This window comes from Phalacrocorax aristotelis, chromosome 3 (assembly GCF_949628215.1).
Source record: "Phalacrocorax aristotelis chromosome 3, bGulAri2.1, whole genome shotgun sequence".
Classification (NCBI taxonomy): domain Eukaryota; kingdom Metazoa; phylum Chordata; class Aves; order Suliformes; family Phalacrocoracidae; genus Phalacrocorax; species Phalacrocorax aristotelis.
The window spans coordinates 30,004,076-30,024,606 of record NC_134278.1 but is presented as its reverse complement, the minus strand read 5'-3'; the positions used below and the strand labels follow the sequence as shown (position 1 = coordinate 30,024,606).

Here is a 20,531-nt window from a genome sequence, read left to right as displayed (position 1 = left end):
CCATGTCATTGATGTTACTGAGGGATATATTAACGATCATGATGTAAATGCATTTTCCCACAACTCCATCAAGCAGCAAATAACTTGAATCTATAAATCAGCCTATGTCAATAGCTGGCGAGAAAAACAACCCGCTTTCTATTTCTGGTGTTCCTTTTGAGAATTAAAAGAAAGGAAGAAAGAGTCATCTTCTTTCATATGCAGAGAATGGTAATTATTTCAGGACAGCTCAGGTAAGATGAGCCGTACTGATTTTTGCTGTTGAAAGAGAAGGAATGCATACCATTTATGGGATTCAGGTTAATTAGTGAACAATTATTAATTAATCACTCTACTCACTTTAATAGACTGGAAATGGTTTTAGACATTGTTTTAAGACGACATTGTGCAGACAACACGAAGTTGGGTGGGAGTACTGTAAGAGGCTGCCCGGGGAAGTGGTTATGTCACCATCCTTGGAGGTATTTAAAAGACATGTAGATGTGGTGCTTAGGGACATGGTTTAGTGGTGGACTTGGCAGCGCTAGGTTAACGGTTGGATTCTATGATCTTAAAGGTCTTCTCCAACCTAAATGATTCTATGATTCTAAGATCTAAAATCTTAATGGCACAGATGTCAGAACGATTTGGTTAGACGTTGCTTCTTATTTTCATCTAGTGCATCTTCACATGTGCTTGAGTCACTTCAGGAAATGTATATGGTGTACGGAAAGGTATAACAACCACTGCTTTACATAGTTTTTTCTTTGTTAACAATTAAATATATATTGTTGAAAATTAGATTTGATAGAGTCATTCTTGAAATACGTGTTACTTCTTTTATGAAGTTAACATTTAATTTAATGAACTGCAGTATAATACAGCATAGTAAAACTTAAAATAGCTTTGCTGAAAAATTGCCATAGCTTATTCAGCAGCTGTCTGGAGCTTTGCAAACATTGTTCAATCTTCACAGAGCTGATTTGCAGTGAGATAAGTAAGTTAAGTTTTGAACAATTGTATCTGGTAACTTGGCAAAGTGAGGATGGGAATGTAGGAGATACTGATTGCTGTAACATAGTGGGTATGCACAGTGTGGGATTTTCTTTGTTATGCAGATGTTAAGTATTACGAACGGACATCACAGATAATTAAAAAAATGTTTTGTACTGGCTTGTTGAAAGAAACTGCTCATTCCCATTAGTTAAAGTATTCTTAATTGTTTGGAGCCCTTTTGATGTGGCCTTATGATGGAAAGATTTTTGTATTTCAAATTCACTAAAAGCAGTGCATCTCAGCTCCTAAAGATAAGCCATCTGCAAAGAATATACTGCCTCTACAATATCATATTAAATGAAATAAATACACTTAAAGGTAGTGAGTGTTATGTAATACAAGTTGAAATACAGTGAAAATTATATAGTGATAATATCTTCCTTTTCTGCTTACAGGGGAACATTTTATTGCTTCCTTTATCCCACAGAAATCATTCTTGGTGTGAATAAAAGAAATGTCACACCTTTTAATGTTTGCAAATAAACGTGCATATTACTGTCAGACACTACCCTATATCCAGTTCTCGTAGTTCACCAGAATATTTATGCTGAAAGTAAAACAGCAGCATTGCTGAAACAAGTTTTTCATGATGATGGAATATTGTGGTAACAACAGTTGTAACAATTTAATAAAATTGGTTATAATAAGAGGACTGGATTTGCATCAAGGTCTTGGATAACTTGATAATTTTGGATAGGGCATAACTTTTTGCATCAGGTTAGTCTTTATTTATGGCATTGGCTGCTAAAACTGACATGTTGCCAAGGTTTGCCTCAGAGCAGTGCCTGAGAGTTCTGTTTTATGTGGAAGCTAGTGCGGTTGTTTACCAAGTCTAGCTATTAATGAAAATCATTGCAGCTGTTTCACTCACATATATGATTGTATGGTTTCGTTTCTTAAGAATGTTACCAAGGAAGTGAAAGAGCTACAGTGAAAAACAGATAATGGGCAATATGCCACAGGGATTGGATTTCTGCAGGGTATTGTGACGGGAAGGAAATGTTAAAGGGACTCAAGCATTGGGAAGTTTACATGTTGGGTTTTGTTGTGAAGATACCACTACCTTTCTGGCGACACAGAGGATGCTCTACCGCAATCTTCTCATTCCAGTCCTTATAAAACTGCCTTCGTTAACTGCTTTAAGATTTATCTTCTTCAATCTTTGTCATCAAAACAAGTTGATACAGTAACATGTATCACAGAAACAGGCCAAATTGCAGCAGCATTATTGTAAATTTGTCCTTTTCTTGGTCTGCTATGCTCCATTTCAACAATTATTTCAGTACTTCTAATAATAGTGTCTTAATTTCATTGATTAAATAAAAGAACATTTTTAATTTTACTTTTAATCTCAGATCACATTTGTCAATTGCTTTAGCAAATATATCAGCTTATAAATTGATTATGCAGTAGATGTCACCAGTACAACTTCTTTCTTCTAAAAAAGTCTATCCACTTTGAACATTTTTTTAATCAACAATAACCATTAAGATTAGAAAACTGGTTCAGGTGCTCCATCAGTCTAGAAATCAACAGCAAAATGTGGTAATTTGCTTTTTTAAAGAGCGCATTGTTATTCTCCTTTAACTCATAATGTTTGTAATCTGAAGTTTGCAGTAGTTAACTGTATAACTTTTGGTGATTGATTCTCTTGGTTTTGAGACATAGATGTTTTCTAATTCCTCTAGTCAGAAAAAGGTCTTTCTAATCATGCCATAATGCAACACATGCTCGCTCTGGAGCCTGTATATTGCTTGGTTTTGATAGCTTTTTATGAAGGCCTGAGATAACCCATATGGTGCAAAATATGCTGTATTTATTATCCTTCACAATATGCTACAAAGATCATATTTTCCCTAGGGCTTTCAGGCAGGTAAGACAAGCAGATGATAGATAAAGTGGTTAGAAAAATCTGCAGATGTTTCTCTGTTTTTTTTTAATTTCACTTTTATTGTAAATTCCTATTTTTATTTTATCACAAAGGTGCTGAACATTGGCCTTGATTTTTAACATGACAGGTGAAGAGGTCATCCATCTGTTGTTTCATGTACTGTGTAAATGCCTTATACCCTACTTAAGGAAAACATGCTTAATGAGCCATCTCCTCAAAAAGCAGCATAAGCCACAAGATATTAATAGCAATGGCTGCTGCTTAATTAGAGTAGAAGTGTATTCAATATTTATATAATGCCATAAGGGGTGTATTCTTGGTAGAGTATAGCTTATGCTCTTTTCATTTTCTGGGCCTCTCCCAAGGACGCTATCAGTGGACTTCATCAGCTGCAAAACATTTGTTGATGTGCTTGGACGTACCCAGGGTTAAGCCTGATTTATATTTATTACCAATACAAACGATCTAGGAAGCTGGACCTCTAAACTGGCCACTAATGGGGTCCTTACAAACACACTTTCCTAGCCATGTCTGTGTCGGTCTTTTTTTCAGTCCCTCCTAAAGTGCCTAGTGTAAAACTAGGGGTGTATGAAATACAACACAACTGCTGACTTACCTCATAATTTCTAATTTTTGTATAGTCTGAAACTTTTCCCAGCTCTGTGGTCTTACTTGGAAAAAGTCCAGTTTATTACATTTATTCTAATTCATTTATGATTAACACTGGTAATAAAATGGCATTTCTTGTTTCCTAAATTCCACTGTATCTTGGTTCCTAGTTAGGTTGTATCTGCTATGTACTGTCTAATATCCACTGCAGAGAGGCTAAGTCAATGAAAACAAACTGATCTGAGAATATACTTCAGATGTAGAGGCTTTTTTTTAAAACAGAACCAAATTATGGAAACTTTTGAAATAATGATACTAATGTCAAGACCTGGATTTGTAAGGCAGAAAATAGGAATGAGTTGATCATGAAGTATCAAGAAAATTGGAAGGATTCTTTTTTGATTTGTTTTGGGGTTTTTGGACAGAGATAAAAGAAATTTGACCTAAAATACTTATGGTGACTATCACACAGAATAACAGAAAGAAGTGAAGAATATCCCTCAAAAAGGATGTTCTGGAATACATCTGAAAGTAAAAAAGTACTGACTTTGCAACAACAAAGAGTGGCTGTTGGCACAAATAGCTCAAAAAATGGGAAACTAGTATCTAGGTGCTGAAGATTTCCGTTACACGATGACACTATTACTGTTCACTAGCAGAGCATGACAGTGCCATAGAAAAGGAAACGCTGGATTGAAGCAAGAGAATCAAAGGAGATTCTGATTTATGAACTGTGAGAGTAAAACCAAATTTCAATAAAAAACAATAAATAGAGAAAAAGTTCTGAAATCTTTCTAGTCATAATCTATCTTTATGTGTTTTCCAGTTCATTCTACTAACCTGTGCAGTACATTTAGAGAGAATTAACTGTATTTTAATCCTTTCACAGATAAGTAGAAGGGGAGTTGGGCTAATAACATTCCCTCCTGTGACTAATTTTATTCATTACTTTATCTCATAAATACTTGATAATTTAAATGTAGCTTAATGTATCTTTCTATTTGGAGGTCAAGTGTTCAAAATAAATGGCGGTGCTTCCTAAGAATAAATGGTTAATCAATAAAGGTTTTCAGATTGTGCTGGGGTTTTTTGCCCAAAAACCTGATCCTCCGTTTTTAATGACTTAGAGCACTATGGAAATAATGATTTTGCAGATGCTAGAGAGGAACAGCAATGTAAACACAAATACAGCATCTCACTAAAAATCATCAGAACTATTGAACAATAATAGATAAGCAAACTGGTCTCTACATAGGTTGAATGCTGAGGATGCATTGATGATATATGCTGCTGAAGAAACGTTAAGGAAAGGGATAGGCAATCAATGAAATTGAACTTACCCAGTTTGCTTTGTGAGTAAGCATTGATTTCTGTAGCTGAAGATTATTTTTGTGTACAAATACCAGAAATTAGTTTCATGTACAGTGTATCAATGCAGCTATCTTCTATTAATCTTAAGTATTGTCATAGTACCAGTTAGTTTCTTTTTTTTTCTGAAAAGAGAACATCTTAAACTTCAGTAGTAGAACTACTGTCTGTTCTTTGAAGTATCATTATCGTAAAAAACAAAACTATATTATTATTTCTAGATTCGCAAACTATTCATTTTTTCCTTACTTATAATTGCCTTTCTTTCTCTGTCTTCAGTAGAAAAAGTAAAGAAACAACATGCTCCTTCTTACTGGCTGCTGCATATCACTAAATTCCATATCTCTTAGATATACTGTCTCAATAATTTATGTATTTGCCGGAGGCTTTTCCTCAGGTTATGTCCTTAGCTAGATGTCTGTTTAAGCATATTTAAATCCTGTTCTATCCCATGTGATCTCTATAGTAACTCTTAACTCCATTCTTCACATTATTTGTTTCCCAAATTGTTCATAATTTTACCCTCAGACTAGCCCAAATCGATAATTTTCGAAGTAGTTACAGTATTGACTGACATCTTTTATACATTTGAAATATTTTTTTTTCTTATAAAAACTAATTGAACACATCAACACCCTATTTCCGAATGGTTTTTGTTATTTGGGAAGCAGACCTAATATATATAATACACACAATCCGGTAGTTTCTTTTACATATTCAATGTGCTGAGCCCTTTGACTTCCTAAACAAAGTGATTTTAAGTCCTCATGTTTTCACATGTGATGTCAATGTATTTTATACAATATATGCATACTAATTAAGAATAAATACACCAGAAACAAACAGTGTTGCATTTAGATAATATTTTATAGGACTTCTTTTCCTGTTTATAGATGACCATGTTACATTGTTTGAAAACTTCAGAAAAACATACCATAGGCTACCATTTTTATCTAAAATAAAATGTCTAAAATTTCTTGATTTCAGAGTTTCAGACCAGAAGGGACCACTCATCTGACCACCAAAGAATCACTAGGTTGACTTCCTTTATGTCATAAATGATCAATATTTTGTTCAGAAAGCCACAGTCTTCAGTCAAATCAAACCCTTTTTCTTAAATATTTTCCTAAGTTACATTCTACTGTGGTCACCCCTTCCTAAACCCATAGTATTGGTGAGAAATTATTATATTCAAACGATTCCAGCTGGCAAACCCCAACCAGTACTGCAGTGAAAGCTGAAAATAAAAGCTGGGTAAAGATTCCTTTCTGACCCTGCTAACCCTGTGTCTCAGATACGTGACCCTGGCTATATGAACAGGCAGTAGCAGACATCCCAGAGGTGTAATTCATTCTCACCTCAAAGCTTTTTTCACCTGCTAGATACCCTTTCACCACAAAACTCAAGCTCTGCTATTTGAAAGATGTCCCAGAGAACAGAGAAACAAAAGTAATTGGCCACTTCTATACTGGGGGACAAATGCTGTTAAGCACTGTGCATTGCATCCAGAAGCCTGGAGGCATAAGTTTCATGAAAATCATTGTACTGAGGCAGATATGAGGCAGCATGAGTATTTGAAAGATGATGCAAGCTGCAGAAAGAGGGATACGCAGACAGCGGGACAAGGAGTATAGCTGTCTTCTTTATTCAGAGCTGTATGAATACTATGCACTGTAACTCCTACTTAATAAGAAGGAAGCTGTCTTGCTACTTTATCCCATGATACCCTTTCAGTCACAGTCATCTGGAGTCAGGGGGATAGCTCCTCTTCTGAAAGCAAATAAGCTTTGTCTCCCTGAAGGACATGGAGCCTGCAGAGAGTCTGCAGCAACAACGCAGACTGGGAAAATCCTGGAAAAAAAAAAAGAGTGTCTGCTTGCTGTAGGAAGGAAGCACTAAGGTGAGCCGTGTAAGGTCACAGAAGGAAGGAGATTTTGTTTCAGACCAACAATAAATAGTAAAGAATGTATTCAAGTCAGAGAATAAATTTGCGTTCAAGCCTTTTATTTAATCTATCACACTTATTTCTACATTTTCAGTATTTAAAAAGTTACCTCTTAAAAATCAGGTTAGCTTGTGCTCTAAACAATGTCTGTCTTAAAAAGAGGGATCCCTTTTATGTCTTTTTGGAGGTCACTTCAACAAAAGGGGGACAATTCAGAGTCCCTTCAAAAGAAAGCTATTGGCCTCAGGGAAACATGGTGTTTTTTTCTGTGTTCAAGCTACTTTGTTCTCCCTCTGTGTGTTTTTTTTTTGTTTGTTTGTTTGTTTTTGTTTTGTTTGGTTGGCTTTTTAATCTGGCTACTGGCTCATGTGGCCAGACCTTATATAAAGAACTGATCCAGTTAAAGATACATGCTTTTTTGTTTGTTTTCAGCTGAATGATTTCCTTAATGCAAATTGCTGTGCAAAGAACAGAGGAAGAACATATGAATGCCCATGGAATAAAGGCTGGAACTTAGTCCTTTACCTAAATTGCCAGTCAGACCACACCTATAGATGTGTAAGAAATGCCAGTGAGATGATCCAAGCTCCACCATATCTACTGTACATATTAACAGTCCTCCATTCACTTTCAGAATTTCTCTAAAATATTAAAGCTTGTCTTCTTAAAAATGAGCAATATAAGTGTCTTTCAGAAACAAGCTTTCTTTCAGAAAAAAATCATGCTGTTATAGTGCTGATGTTACATGAGCATACTTCTTTCAAACATTTTGTAGTAAAAATCTCAGTTCTGCATTGCCAGACATGTCAGAATACCCTCTGCTATTCTTAATTCTCTACAAGTGCTTTATTCATTCAACAAGAACTAAGGTTTCCCAGAGAAAGCAGGAATCATGGAAATGGACAAAACTGAGAAATGATGACAGAAAAACTTGGCATTAATATTTTCAGATCTTGAGTTAGTTTCCAGAAATGGACGAGAATGAAATTAGACTTTCATCTTGTATATCTGTCTCAGTATACAAAAAAACCTGCACTGATCAAATCTTCTAATACAACAAAAGATTATAACTAAGTGCATTTGTATGCAGCTAAATAATAATATTTTATTTTACATCAATGCAATATAAAGTAATCTTAGTTGGAGTGAAAAACCATCATGAAATCGAACCTCAATATGTTGGGCATGTTTTTCATATTCCACAAAGAGTGACTATTTATCATAATTTTAATGAGTCAACAGAGAACTGCCTTTTTCTAACAATGTAATTGAATGCAATGGATTTAATTATACTAAACTGATCATAATAACAGTTAATAGAAACTTAATACCACCAATTAGTTTGATACAAACTGTTGTTTTACAGCCTCTTTAAGATAAAAGCTTACTTAGTCATGCCAAATCTTGGGTACAAATCGCATTCTACACCTTTTCAGAACTCTGCCATCAGACAGTCAGAAGTCATAATTTAGAGTTATCAAAGGGACAAATCTGTAGTGTATAGTGATCTGTTCTTGCTTAGATTATTTAACTAAATAAATACTAATAATATTTCTGTCATTGTTACTTCCTTATCCTTTGGATCTCAAAAGAGCTTGTTAGTCTTACTTCTAAGAACCAAAATTTTCTACTTTAACTTCTGAAACAACTTATTGCAGGGACAGAAACATAAAAACCATAAAGACTCTAATAACATGCAGCATACCTAAAATTTTGTTCTATGTTATTTTCTGAGGAACATCAAAAGATACTTATGGATACACTAGAAGTGGGTTCAATGTTCTGTGGCTCCCTTGGCTTCATGTCACAAGCATAGAATGATTTTAAGGAGAACAGAAACAGGGTATAGAGACCAAAAATAATGCTGGCATGCAGAGTTGATGTAAATATGAATTCCCACTGTGTATCTATCTTCTTATTCAGTGCAGTCTTTCAGTTTCACTAGAAATAAAATGTCAGTGTTGCAAATCTAGATCCAACTCTAAACTTGCCACTGTCTGAATGCTTGAATATAGTACTGTCATTTGAGCCAAGCTTTTTAATAAATGAACCTGTATTAGCATCTACACCAACTTGGAAGAAGTGCATATTGTTTTCTAAGTTTAATTTCTGTCAATAGCATTTAAGGTTGTTACAATGTGAGAAGCAAGAAACTTGAAGGTCTCCAAACTGCAAAGACAGAAATGGCCAGAGGCATAGGTTATTGTTTTTTTCTCTGGCTAAATCTATAATAGTAAATAAAACTGAAGTCTGAAGGCTGTTCTCTGGACCTGAGGCCAGCTGACAAGTCCCAGATCATGTCTATAAAAATACTTACTGCAAAATAATACTTTGGCAACATTTAAATTAGGAATGATTCCTGAATTGCACTAACCAGTGAACTTTTTCCGTTTCAGAATTGGAGGCGATAGCTAGCCTGGGTGGCAACTGTAACAGGAACTGTGATAACTTCATAAAAATACGGATGATTTTGTGTCAGGACTTAAACTCATGTTGTGGACCTTTTTAGTTTAGTAATATAAGTGTAACCTCTGTGAAAAGAATGAGGGGGTACCATATTTATTCATTCCTTAGAGTATGAAATAAAGATATTTTTTTTCCCCTGTATTCTTAGAGAAGTTTGCATCATGCCTTGTCATTAGCTTCATTGTTCTTATTTATTTAGTTAAATCACCCTCTAAGACCAGAATAAAAAATCAGCTCCAGGTCCAGGAAATATGAGTCTGCTGTCAGAGGGAATGAGAAAAAAATATGTTGTTGACTCATTAGTTCATCAGCAACATGAAAGTGTGTGTTACCTGGTGTCTCAGTAGGGCACAGTCGGCACCAACAGATGTGAGCAGTCTAAAATGATGCATCTTACTGTGGAGAGACAATTTAATGACTCTGAGTGTAACTCTCATATTTTCTATTTAAATAAATCTTCTGAGGGTAATATAAGATTCTGCCTTATTCTCTAAATGTTATTACTACAGGGTTGGTTGGGGGTTTTTTTCTGCTAAAGAAAAATGTCACAGGACTGAAGAATCATGGGATAATTCGAGCTAGAAGGGACTTTGGGAGGTCTGTAGTCCAACCTCCTGCTCAAAACAGGGCCAGCCAGGGGGTCAGGCCAGGTGGTTTAGGGCTTTGTTCAGTCAGCTTTTGAAAACCTCCAAGGGTGAAACCTGCACAACCTCTCTGAGCAGAGAGGTCCAGGGTTGTTTCAATCTCAAAGTTATCTCAAATGCCTTTGCAAAGCCTTACGGTTTTTAAAACCAGTACTGGGTCGACATTGATCCAACCTTTTAAATGTGCATTAAGAAAATGTAACTCTTAATTGTCTATCAAAATATATCTGTTGTTTTGTTGCAATTTTACAAAAATAAATGTTCTACTGCAAGGAGCAGTTTGAATGTGAAACTGGAAAATGAAATCTACTAGATACTGAGTGAAAACAGAGGGAAACAGGAGGTGGCTTTGATTTTTTTAAGCTAAGAAATCTGTAAAAATGATAATTAAACACAGTGAAAATGAAATATGTTTCTCAGCTTTAATTAATGAGTCAGTTGTCTTCAATAAAACCAGGGAACTTTGGGACTGTTTTTTAGAATATATAATAATAAAACTTCTCTTTAATTCTTATAGTTCACAACTCGTATTTGATACAGCTGTTTGCAAACCTACTTTTATTTTTGTTTAATAGACTGCATGCTAACATTACGTCCTAAATAGTTCAAGGGTAATTAGCGAGGTTTTTATTGTTGTTTAGCATGATCACATTCAAAGTGAAATTGCTAGAGATGAGTGAAAGTTTCAATCTTGTTTCTAGAAGAAGAGATTTCCCTTTCTTATTAGGAAAACACGATTAAAGAAGCTTTATTCCTAGCAATGCTGCACAGCATGAATGACACAATGCTTTATCTGGGCATCCCCTCTTCCCTCCTCATCTTCCCCCATTTGTTTTATTACCTTTCTATCATTTTATGATAATCACAAACACGTCGCTTAATCATGACTAGCAAATGTCAGCAAGTAAGGACATTATGTAAAAGGATTTTGATTTCATGCAGATATTGTCATGTTTAGGTACCATTATCCCAACAGTTATCAAATTATTATCTGACCTTTCCATCCTTCCAACCTGCGAGGCATTGGGCAATGGATTTAATACTGTTTAGACAGAACTCATCTTCAGGTTATAATTAATAGGCCAGTATTTAATCATTACATTTATGTGAGTACAAATGAGGAAGCTGTGAACTATTACTGCTGGGTTGGACTGAGGCACAATTACTGGTAGCTTACCCAGCAAAAGTGCTTGAGAGTGGCTGTATGCATTTCCACATTTATAATTATGCAAAAAGCTCTGTCTTCTTACTTGACCTTTAAAGCACCCAATGTGCTGATTGTAGAAAAAGTATTTTAAAAGCCTGATGTAAATTTTGTAGAGTGCATGTATGACCCGGTGATTGTATCATCAGCAAATGCTAAACAATAATGGTTTAAGGTTGTTATTCTAATTTGGCCAGACCCTGCTACATTCAATCAAGCACAACCAAAGGCGCGTGGCTGACATTCTAACAAGCTTAGGGCAAAGGCAGCTCACGCTATTGAGTTGCATTAACTTGTTTTCTGACATAAAGTACTGGGAATTAATTTTAAAATACATTTATATATGCATACAAAAATACCTCTGCATATCTGTCATACAAGCTATTAAGGACAAGCTAACAAATATGTCTAAAGCTACCATGAAAAGAACTAGATTTGTAAGTAGGGTGCTCGTGTAATAGAAGTACATATGTGGTCACGTAACCGGTTACAGCATTAGCATCTCAAAATGTGTAGAAGAAATAGTCATTAAAAAAAAAAAAAAAGTTGTTTAGGCAGCTTTCCTTCATTTAGCACATCTATTAATCAGTTTAAAAAAAATTAAATAAGCCTGTCAGTTCCCCTTTTGACCATCTTCCACTCCAGTCTTAAGAATTGTCTTGCATTAAAACAAGTGTGATTTAAAATATTTCAGAAAGATTGCTATCCTCTTATTATGCCTTTATTCATATATATTATATCCTTTTATCAGAATAGGAAGAAATTTTAGATATTCATTTTTCCCTTAGGACTCTCACCAAAGCTTTCTGCTGTAGAATGAATATATCCAAAATGTCACACTAAGTTCAAACCTTAGGAAAGAGTGCTTGATCATTGCAAACAGAGCTACAGAGAGTGCATGTATGAGTTACACACACTATCAGCAAACTTCATTTGTAAGCAAATAATGAAAATGGTATGCTGCAGAACCTTGTGTATGTGCTGAGAGACACGCCCATTGCATAATATCTACAAAATGTGGTAGGAAAATATTCCTTCCCTTGATTGCAGTTTTGGTGAAAATTTTCCCCTTTTTCTCATTCATATTAGCTATGAATTAGCAAGTTTCAAAAAACTATGGAAAAAATGAGGAGAAAAGAAAAAAATCCCTTGAACTGATGCCTTAAGAAATTTATTTTTAGCCCGCAGAATTAAAACCCCAGTTTATTTCTCTTCTTTAATGTTGATTTTAACAACAAAACAAAACTTCATATTCTTCATCTGAAGTTATTTACTATAGATAGGATGGACAGGCCATTTTGCTTGCAAAAACATTTATAGTCCTGTCTGTTAAAAGGCTAATACCATGTTTGCATATTTTCAGAAAGTATCACAAAACCAGAATTACAGAGAAAACAAACATGGAGAGCTGTTTTCAAATGTTGCTACTGTTAAGTCTCCATCCTCTGAATTAAAAAAATTATAGAAGACCTTATCAAATAGTATGTGATAAAACCTTTGTATATCATTATCAGACAGAAGATAGTGAAGAAAACTTTCCATGCTCTTTTTGTAACTAATAAGTTTCAGAAGTTAAATTTGCATTATCAAAGATAAACTGAATTCGTACTTTACCAAAAGCATCCTAGATAAATTACAGACTGCTGCTTTTATACTTTGGTTTGGTATATGCTATTTTTACATAGAGTTTCTGTGACACCTCTATTACAAAGGCACTTGAACGTTTTTAAACATACAGCTGAATGAATGCTGATTTGTTTTGTGTGCAGAGAAAAGGATATGCTGAAAGAAATTCCTATATGAGAGACTCTAGTTCTGATATTTCTTCACTGCGCTTTCTTTGATGAAGATAGAGTGCTTGCTGCCAACTGGTTGTAAGAATGTAAATAAGCTTAATTTTAATGGATGTTCAAACCCCAAAGACATGCCAGCTTACAGCTTGTGAAACAGCTTCTTTTACATTTATAGTCTTTAGTATAAAAACAGCTATTTAGTTGATTTTCTTTCCTCATTGGCTTAGTAACAGCCTGATTAATTTGTCAGATAGACAGTAATGTAAACTATATATGGTGGTAAAATGTGCCTATTTCTAAATTTATGCAGGCAAGGCATGGTACCATGTGAAGCAGAAATGTCAGTCCTGGGGATATCTGCAAAGACAAGTATGCCTAGCAATTTCTGGTCCAGTTCATATTGGCTTGAAACAGGATCCTTACTTGTTGGTGGTTTGCCTCATCATTATGCAATAAATCAGGTATTTTTTTTCTTATTATTTGTTTTTATTTAAGATGTGTGTTATTTTGGGAGTGGCATGTTGAATAGGATGTAACTGAAGAGATTTAAACTATGCAAAAAAAAAAATTACTTCCAGCATTTTGAGGATTACATCTAAGGGATGTGTATGGTCCCCTGCAGAGTTTTGCTGGTGCCTGAGACTTTGGTAAGTGAAGTAAACAGAAACAGCATTCTGGCATGAAGTTATGATGTGCATTCCTGTTTGTCTTGAGTAGACAGAGTTAAGGAGCAAATATCAAATTCAGAGGAGGTACCTGTTACCTCAGGTATCACGTATGAAGATGTGAAAAGTATAACTGCACTGGGTTCTATAACCAGAGGCTCTCCGCTTGCATCCCGTGCTGGTACAGACAGGAGTGTGTAAAAATGGACCAAGCAAGGGAGAGTTAACCTGTGTAACAACATTAATGAATAAGAGTTATGGTACAGGAACTTAAACTCGGGTCCCGTATGCAGCTAGGGTAAGGGCGTAGACAGGAGTGAGAAGTAATATGCAACAGGGCTAGCACAGAGCTAGGGAAGAAGTGAGCTGTGAAGGTGTTAATAAGTACACACAGGGTCATGCAGAGCATTGGAGAGACGTGGATCATTACTGAATTGTTGTTATGGAGGAATTCACATAAGTAACTTCCAACTTAAATATTTTTTTCAAAGCAGGATGAGTATAGATAGTGATTTCTGTTCTAGTCTATGACACTTACACTCTTCAACTCACACCAAAGTCCCAGCTCCTGTAATTCATTTGAGACTAGCACTGTACACACAGGGGACACTCACTCTGGCTCCTGCCAGTGTGATCCCTGTGCAGAACACTTCCCAGCTGGCTCAGCCTTCTACATCTTGCCAGGTGTCTGAGTACAGAGTCCCCCTCTGCACCCAAGGGGTTATTGTCATAACTATGTATAAAGTTTTAAAATTAAATTGTTGGCCTAAGTACATTGCCCCAGGTCAATCTCTGACTTTCCCCTTATCTAAAGCCAATCAGTGTTGCTACCTGGATTATTTCACCCTTTAGACTCATGTCCCAAATCTGTTACAAGTGTATGAAGTTGTTCACCATTACAAAACAAAGATGATCTTTGAGCCTTTTTCTTCCATGCAGAGTGGAGTAAACTAAACTGTTAGCACGGGGTTGGTGTATTCCAGGTCTCATTTATCAACGCAGTGATCTTTGGGTACGTGTCACCCCACAACTGTTAACACAGTCGATCTCCTGGCTTTTTGTTTTCCCAGTGCACAGCAGAATCATGTAGTCAGAGCTGGACTATGTAGCCCAGTTTTCATTTTTTTGAGCCATACTTTCAGATAGGCTTCACCCTGTGATAATTGTTTTAACCTTTTTATTTCTGTTCTGTTCTTTGGTAAGTGAAGGTCATCTTATAATGAGGTGAATACAGTAATTTCAAGCTGTTACTGTAATGCAGCATTTCAAGATTGCTTTCACCTTGTAAAAAATTGGACAGTAACCAATGAAGTGATAATACTGTTGAAATCCAACTTAAAAGTTCTTGTGCGTAGGTGCTCTTAGGGTTGCAAAATACTCATCCAAAAGTTTACTTCTAAATACCTCATACTGGCATTAAAAGAGTATGTCAAATAGTATTTGTAGTCATATAATTTTTCCCTTAATTCAAATGTTCATATTCAAACTATCCATGCATCTGAAATATTTTATCCTATTAGTTGCATACAAAATTGTATTTACTATAGAAACATATCTTCAAGAAATGTTCTATACTAGTAAGAAGTAAGAAAATTTTATTTTCAATATTTAAATTATCTGTCTTCTAGAAGCTAAAAGAAGTGTTTTTTGGGATCCCCCAAAGAATTTATAGTGAAGGCTTAGATAAGTTAGATCCATGGGGTGTATTTAGGAGAAGGTACAGAAGCAATTTGTTTGGGGGATATACATAATAATGTGTATGTGAGAAAGAAGTTTGAGATGGTAAAGAGTTCTTCACCAGCCAAAAGCAAAATAAAATCCAGAACAACAGGTTTATCTTAGGTAAGTTAAAATAGCAATAAAACACAATGGTTTAAGGGTAATTTACTGCTAAAACATTTTGCCCGTATATTTGTTGGATTGTCATATCAAGAGAGGCTTTCTTTCTTTAAGGGTGTTGCAGCTCAATAGATTATTCTATTCTTAATTCAGGATTAATAGGTGAAATGTTATAGTCCACATTTGTTATTTAGATGAGGTAAAAGATGTGGGATGTGCGCAAGTGCTCAAGCTGGTGATACTTAACCTCTGTGTACTCAGAAAACATATGTGCATATAAGTTCCCCAATGGTAAAAATCCATCCTTGACTCTCAGTTGCCTCTCTAGTTTTCCGTGAAGCTTTTTTGCGGTTCACTCCTTTCTGTTTGAGATTACCTCAGCCTTTTATTTCACTTCATTTTCTTTGCTCCTTAGTGATTTCTTGTGTTAATTTCGATCATACTGTCTCATTTTGCCTAATTTTTACTTCTTTGTAGCTTTGGGCAAATTTAATTTTCCTTGGCTTCCCCCACAAAGTCTGTTGGCTATAAGCCACGTACAGTCTAAAAAGGCTACAATTTTCCTTTTTGTCAGGGAATGGAGAACCATCTGCACAAGTTCTTTTTATGTGGGCTTTTCAATTCCAGCAGTAGGAAACCACTCCAGGAAGTTTCTTTCTCATCAGCTTTGACCCAGGCAGTCAGCTTTCTACTGTAAAACCTTCATCATCCCGAAACAGAAAAGGTCTGTTTCTGACCTTTGTCCTGCAGTTCACTTCAAGGGAAATTCCTGCTCCAGCTGAGACTCAGCTTTTTCTGGAAAATGCTCTGATCACTCTTGGAGTCAAGTCTGATAATGACCCTTGTGATATCCGTAGTATCTCCCTAATAATACATTGTCTTGTTTTAGATGAGCTCCTTCTCCCACTGGAGTAGTTCACTCTGCTCTTGGCTCTCCTACTTTCCGATATTGTGGAAGTTGTAGAAAGCAGTGACTTCAGCTCCCAGACTGCTTCAGTTTGTCTAACAGAAACTTCTAGCTGTCAGTGCCAGAAACTGTTGACACAGGAGTTCCCTATTACTGGAATTGGCTCATGCTACACTATTAATTTCCAGGCTAGTTTCCTCTTCCTTTCTGTATGAGTGAAGTTTGATGTGATCTGTGAAGCCCTCAGGGTAAAATATTGTGTCCTCTGAGGAGCTCCTATACTGCAGTTTCCTAATCAGCTCTCAAGTGTCCATGCATTTTTCCCACATATTTGTTGTCTTATGTTTATTATTCAGTAGTGCTTAGAGTCAGAATGCCCTCAACATGTAAGGGAAAGTGCAACAATTATTCTGCCTTTCAGTCTCAAAAAGTTGAAGCTTTCTTTTCCAAAAATGAGAGGGGAATTGCCTTCCTATTTGACTGCTTTTCTTTTCATTCTTTGATGCCATTCTGTATAATGGGTACTAGAAGGGGTAGCCTTTTACTCTTTTCTTTAAGGGAGAAGATTGTTTCAGTCTTCCTTAAAGACCAGTTAGGAAACCTTAGGGTCTTTCAGGACTTATTAGGAGAAGCTACTGTTTCTCTGTATGTACTGGTTGAGGTGTTCTGAGTCTGTTCTTAACCCAATTGGCATTTTGCCTGTTATACACCATTTTTAATAGAAATATCAGTAAACAAAGTCATAATAGTTCTAGATTGGAAGGCTTGATAAGCACCAACCATGTATGTTTCCACTGCCCAGGGTAATAACAGATTCAGCACAGTATCAACAGAAGCTTGAATTTCCTTCCTAGTCACCTACTGATTTCCCTGGTTGCTGCCACAGCTTGGGAATGTACTTCAGAAGAACAGATTACAAACTTACCCTCAAGGCAGTGATATATCTAAAAGAACATCTGTGGCATCTGGGGAAGCAATGCCATAGTACCCAATAGATTTCTTCAGTAATTAGAAGTTATCAGACCTCCCGGATCTCTGCTTCTAGTGGCGGTGGTTGCTGGGATAAGACGCTACCAACAGCAGAGCAAGATAAAGTTATGGACTACTTAAGTAAACCGGACATATAAAGTATAATGGGTCCAGATGGGATGCATACAAGCATGCACTACTGGCTGATGTTGTCACAAGGCCACTCTCTATCACCTCTGAAAGACTAGAGCAATCAGAGGAGGTCCCTGATGACTGGAAAAAAACAAATGTGATGTCACGTTCATCTTCAAAAACACCAAGGAGGAAGTTCTGGGTAACCATGAGCCTGTCAGTCAAATGGCACAATTCAGCTCCTGAGACAACTGTAGAACCAAATGAAGGACGAGCAGGTCCTTGGGAACAACCAGCATGGATTTACCAAGGGGAAACTCTGCCTGACCAATACAATTACCTTCCATGTTGAGATGACTAGCTTTGTGGACAAAGGGAGTGCAGTGGATATTCCTTACCTTTTTTTCCCAGCTTCACTCCCAGCTTCTCTATCTCCTCCCCCCCAAGCAGTGCAGAGGGATGGGGAATGGGGGTTGTGTTCAGTCCATGACAGCTTGTCACTGCCACTTCTTCCTCATACACACCTACAGTTCTCTGATGTTAGGTACCACAGGCCAAAGATAGAAAAAGTATTTGCTTGGATATGAATTAGAGGGTAAGGATCTGAAGATGTGGGTAGAAAAGGTCTACAAGTGCTGAAACAGCTTGGACGAATTCATCCAAGTTCAAACACTGCAAACTTTCATGCACAGCAAGAAATTGTTTCTATGACTCTGTATAAACTGTCCTTTCCAAAGTTTAGTGGATTCGTCTGACAGTGTAGGAAGGCAGAGCTGAACAATCAGGAGGAAAACTAAACTGTAAATAGATGGCTGGCAGACACTTCGTCCCGCTGTCTCTACGCAGCGAAAAAATGCTATTTCAGTTCTGTGACAGCTTCGTTTATTACTTCTTTTTAAATCGTATCCTATTTCTTCATTAAAGAATGTGATGGGAATGCTTCAGACTTGTCACATCTAAGAAACAGGTAAACAGCAAAATCAGTTAAATAGTTAAATAGCATCATCTTCTTAAAACATTTTTTAAGCTGTTTATGATAGCTGTTTTCTAAGACTCAAAAATCAACGACAGGAATAGAAACCAAATTACCTGCAGAAAAAAGGCATTTTAAATCAGAAATTTTAAAACATGTGTTATTTCTGAAATCTCAAGGCATGTTTCAGGATAAATAATTTCATGCTAGCTTTAGTATCATTAATTGTTTACAACAGCTTGTTTCTCTGCATAGAAGATAAGATTGGTACACTCAGAGGGAAATTAAATAATGTTTTTAAATACCTACAGCAGGAGCTGATTGCAGTAATAGTGTCATTTCTGCTGCTCTAATTGCTCCAATAATTTATATTTCTAGACTTAATAGTATTTTAGTATTGAGAATGTGAAATGTCATTATATCTTCATATTCCTTTTCAACATAAGCAGTTCTCTGTAATTAAACTTTGCAAGTATTCAAACAGGGAAGTTTCAGAAGGAAATTAAGCTTCTGTACCCGGAGAACAATCTGCTAAATAAAGTAAAGATAAAAGATGAAGTGGAAAGTATGCAAATACATATGTGGGCATTGGTATCCTCATGTTACCAATGGGGAAATGGAAACAGATAATTGAGTGATATGCTCAGGATCGTAGTATGTTGGTGTTGTAACTAAGATGAGAGGGATATCATTATACTCCTAAAGTCTCTCAGTTAGACTGCTAGCCCATACCTTGGTGAACTTTTTTTGTGGGGACACATATTTTAAATCCATAGGTACAAAATAAAAGCTGTGAATATATAAGAAAACATATAGTTTTCGTATGTGTCGTGGTTCAGCCTCAGCTGGCAACTGAACACCACGCAGCCACTCGCTGACCTCCCCCCCACCCCTGTGGGATGGGGAAGAGAATCAGATGGGCAAAAGAACTTGTGGGTTGAGATAAGCACAGTTTAATGATTACAATAAAATGATAATAATAGTACCAATGATTATGATAATAATTACAATAATGTTAATATAATAAAATGGAAAAGGAAGGGAAAGGGAAAAAAAAGGAAAAAAAAAAAAACATGGAAACACGAACGGTACAACCGCTCACCACCCGCCGGCCGACGCTGCCCGTCCCCGAGCCGCGATTGCTTCGTCCTCCCCCAGCCAGCCCCCCCCCCCCCAGGTAACATACTGGGCATGACGTTACATGATATGGAATATCCCTTTGGCCAGTTTGAATCCGCTCTCTTAGTTGTGCCCCCTCCCCTCCCGGCTTCTTGTGCACCCGGCAGAGCATTGGAAGCTAGAAATGTCCTTGACTAGTACAAGCGCTACCCAGCAACAGCCCAGAACATCTGTGTGTTATCTCAACAGGTTTTTTTTTCCATGCTAATTTCAAAGCACAGCACTATACCAGCTAGAGTGAAGAAAATTAACTCTATCCCAGCTAAAACCATGACAGTATGAAAAAGAGAGAGCATGATATCACAATCATACGATGCTATGAAACTTCTCATTTAGTCTCAGAATATTCTCAGGTATTACCATATGTACATAAAAATGTTTTAAACATTTTAATAAATGATTGCTTAAAGGTATAATAACATTCTTTCTGTTGCAATTACTCCTCCACTGAATTCAATGCACTGAGTGAAGAAACAGACAATGTAAAACAGGTGTTACAAAATACAGAATCAGGCCCTTAATTTGGAATGATCTGAAAGTAGTTTGCTGTATGTCACAGCTGCTGTGCTTCCATAGACCAAAGCAACAGTCATCCCTCTGTAACTGTCTAGTTAGACATAGTTTATGATCCATTTCCCTTGATGGAGCATTGCAAAGTAGTGGGAGAATTTAGTACAATCTGTGCACAGTGTTCAGGTTTAATTATCTGGCATTCACCTTATCTGATAAAGTTGCAGAATGGCGCTCTGACAGGTTGATATATAATAATATATTTACATGATGCTTTAACATCCTGCTGCAGTAGCCATTGGATGTGAGCAAATGACAGTGGTCCTGACCCAGCTAATATCCCCTGGGTTGCAGTGTTCAACTTGAGAAGATACCTGGAGAAGCCAAGTAAGGAAAGGATAT

General features: G+C 36.4%; 1 protein-coding gene across 1 annotated transcript in view; it reads left to right on the top strand.

Annotated features, from left to right (window-relative positions):
- EYS (eyes shut homolog) overlaps positions 1-20,531 on the top strand; it is a 944,860-nt gene that overhangs the window by 623,372 nt on the left and 300,957 nt on the right. The window contains exon 34 of the mRNA XM_075087034.1: positions 13,266-13,416. Within this exon, the coding sequence (XP_074943135.1) occupies positions 13,266-13,416 (151 nt within the window). The remainder of the gene's footprint in view (positions 1-13,265; positions 13,417-20,531) is intronic.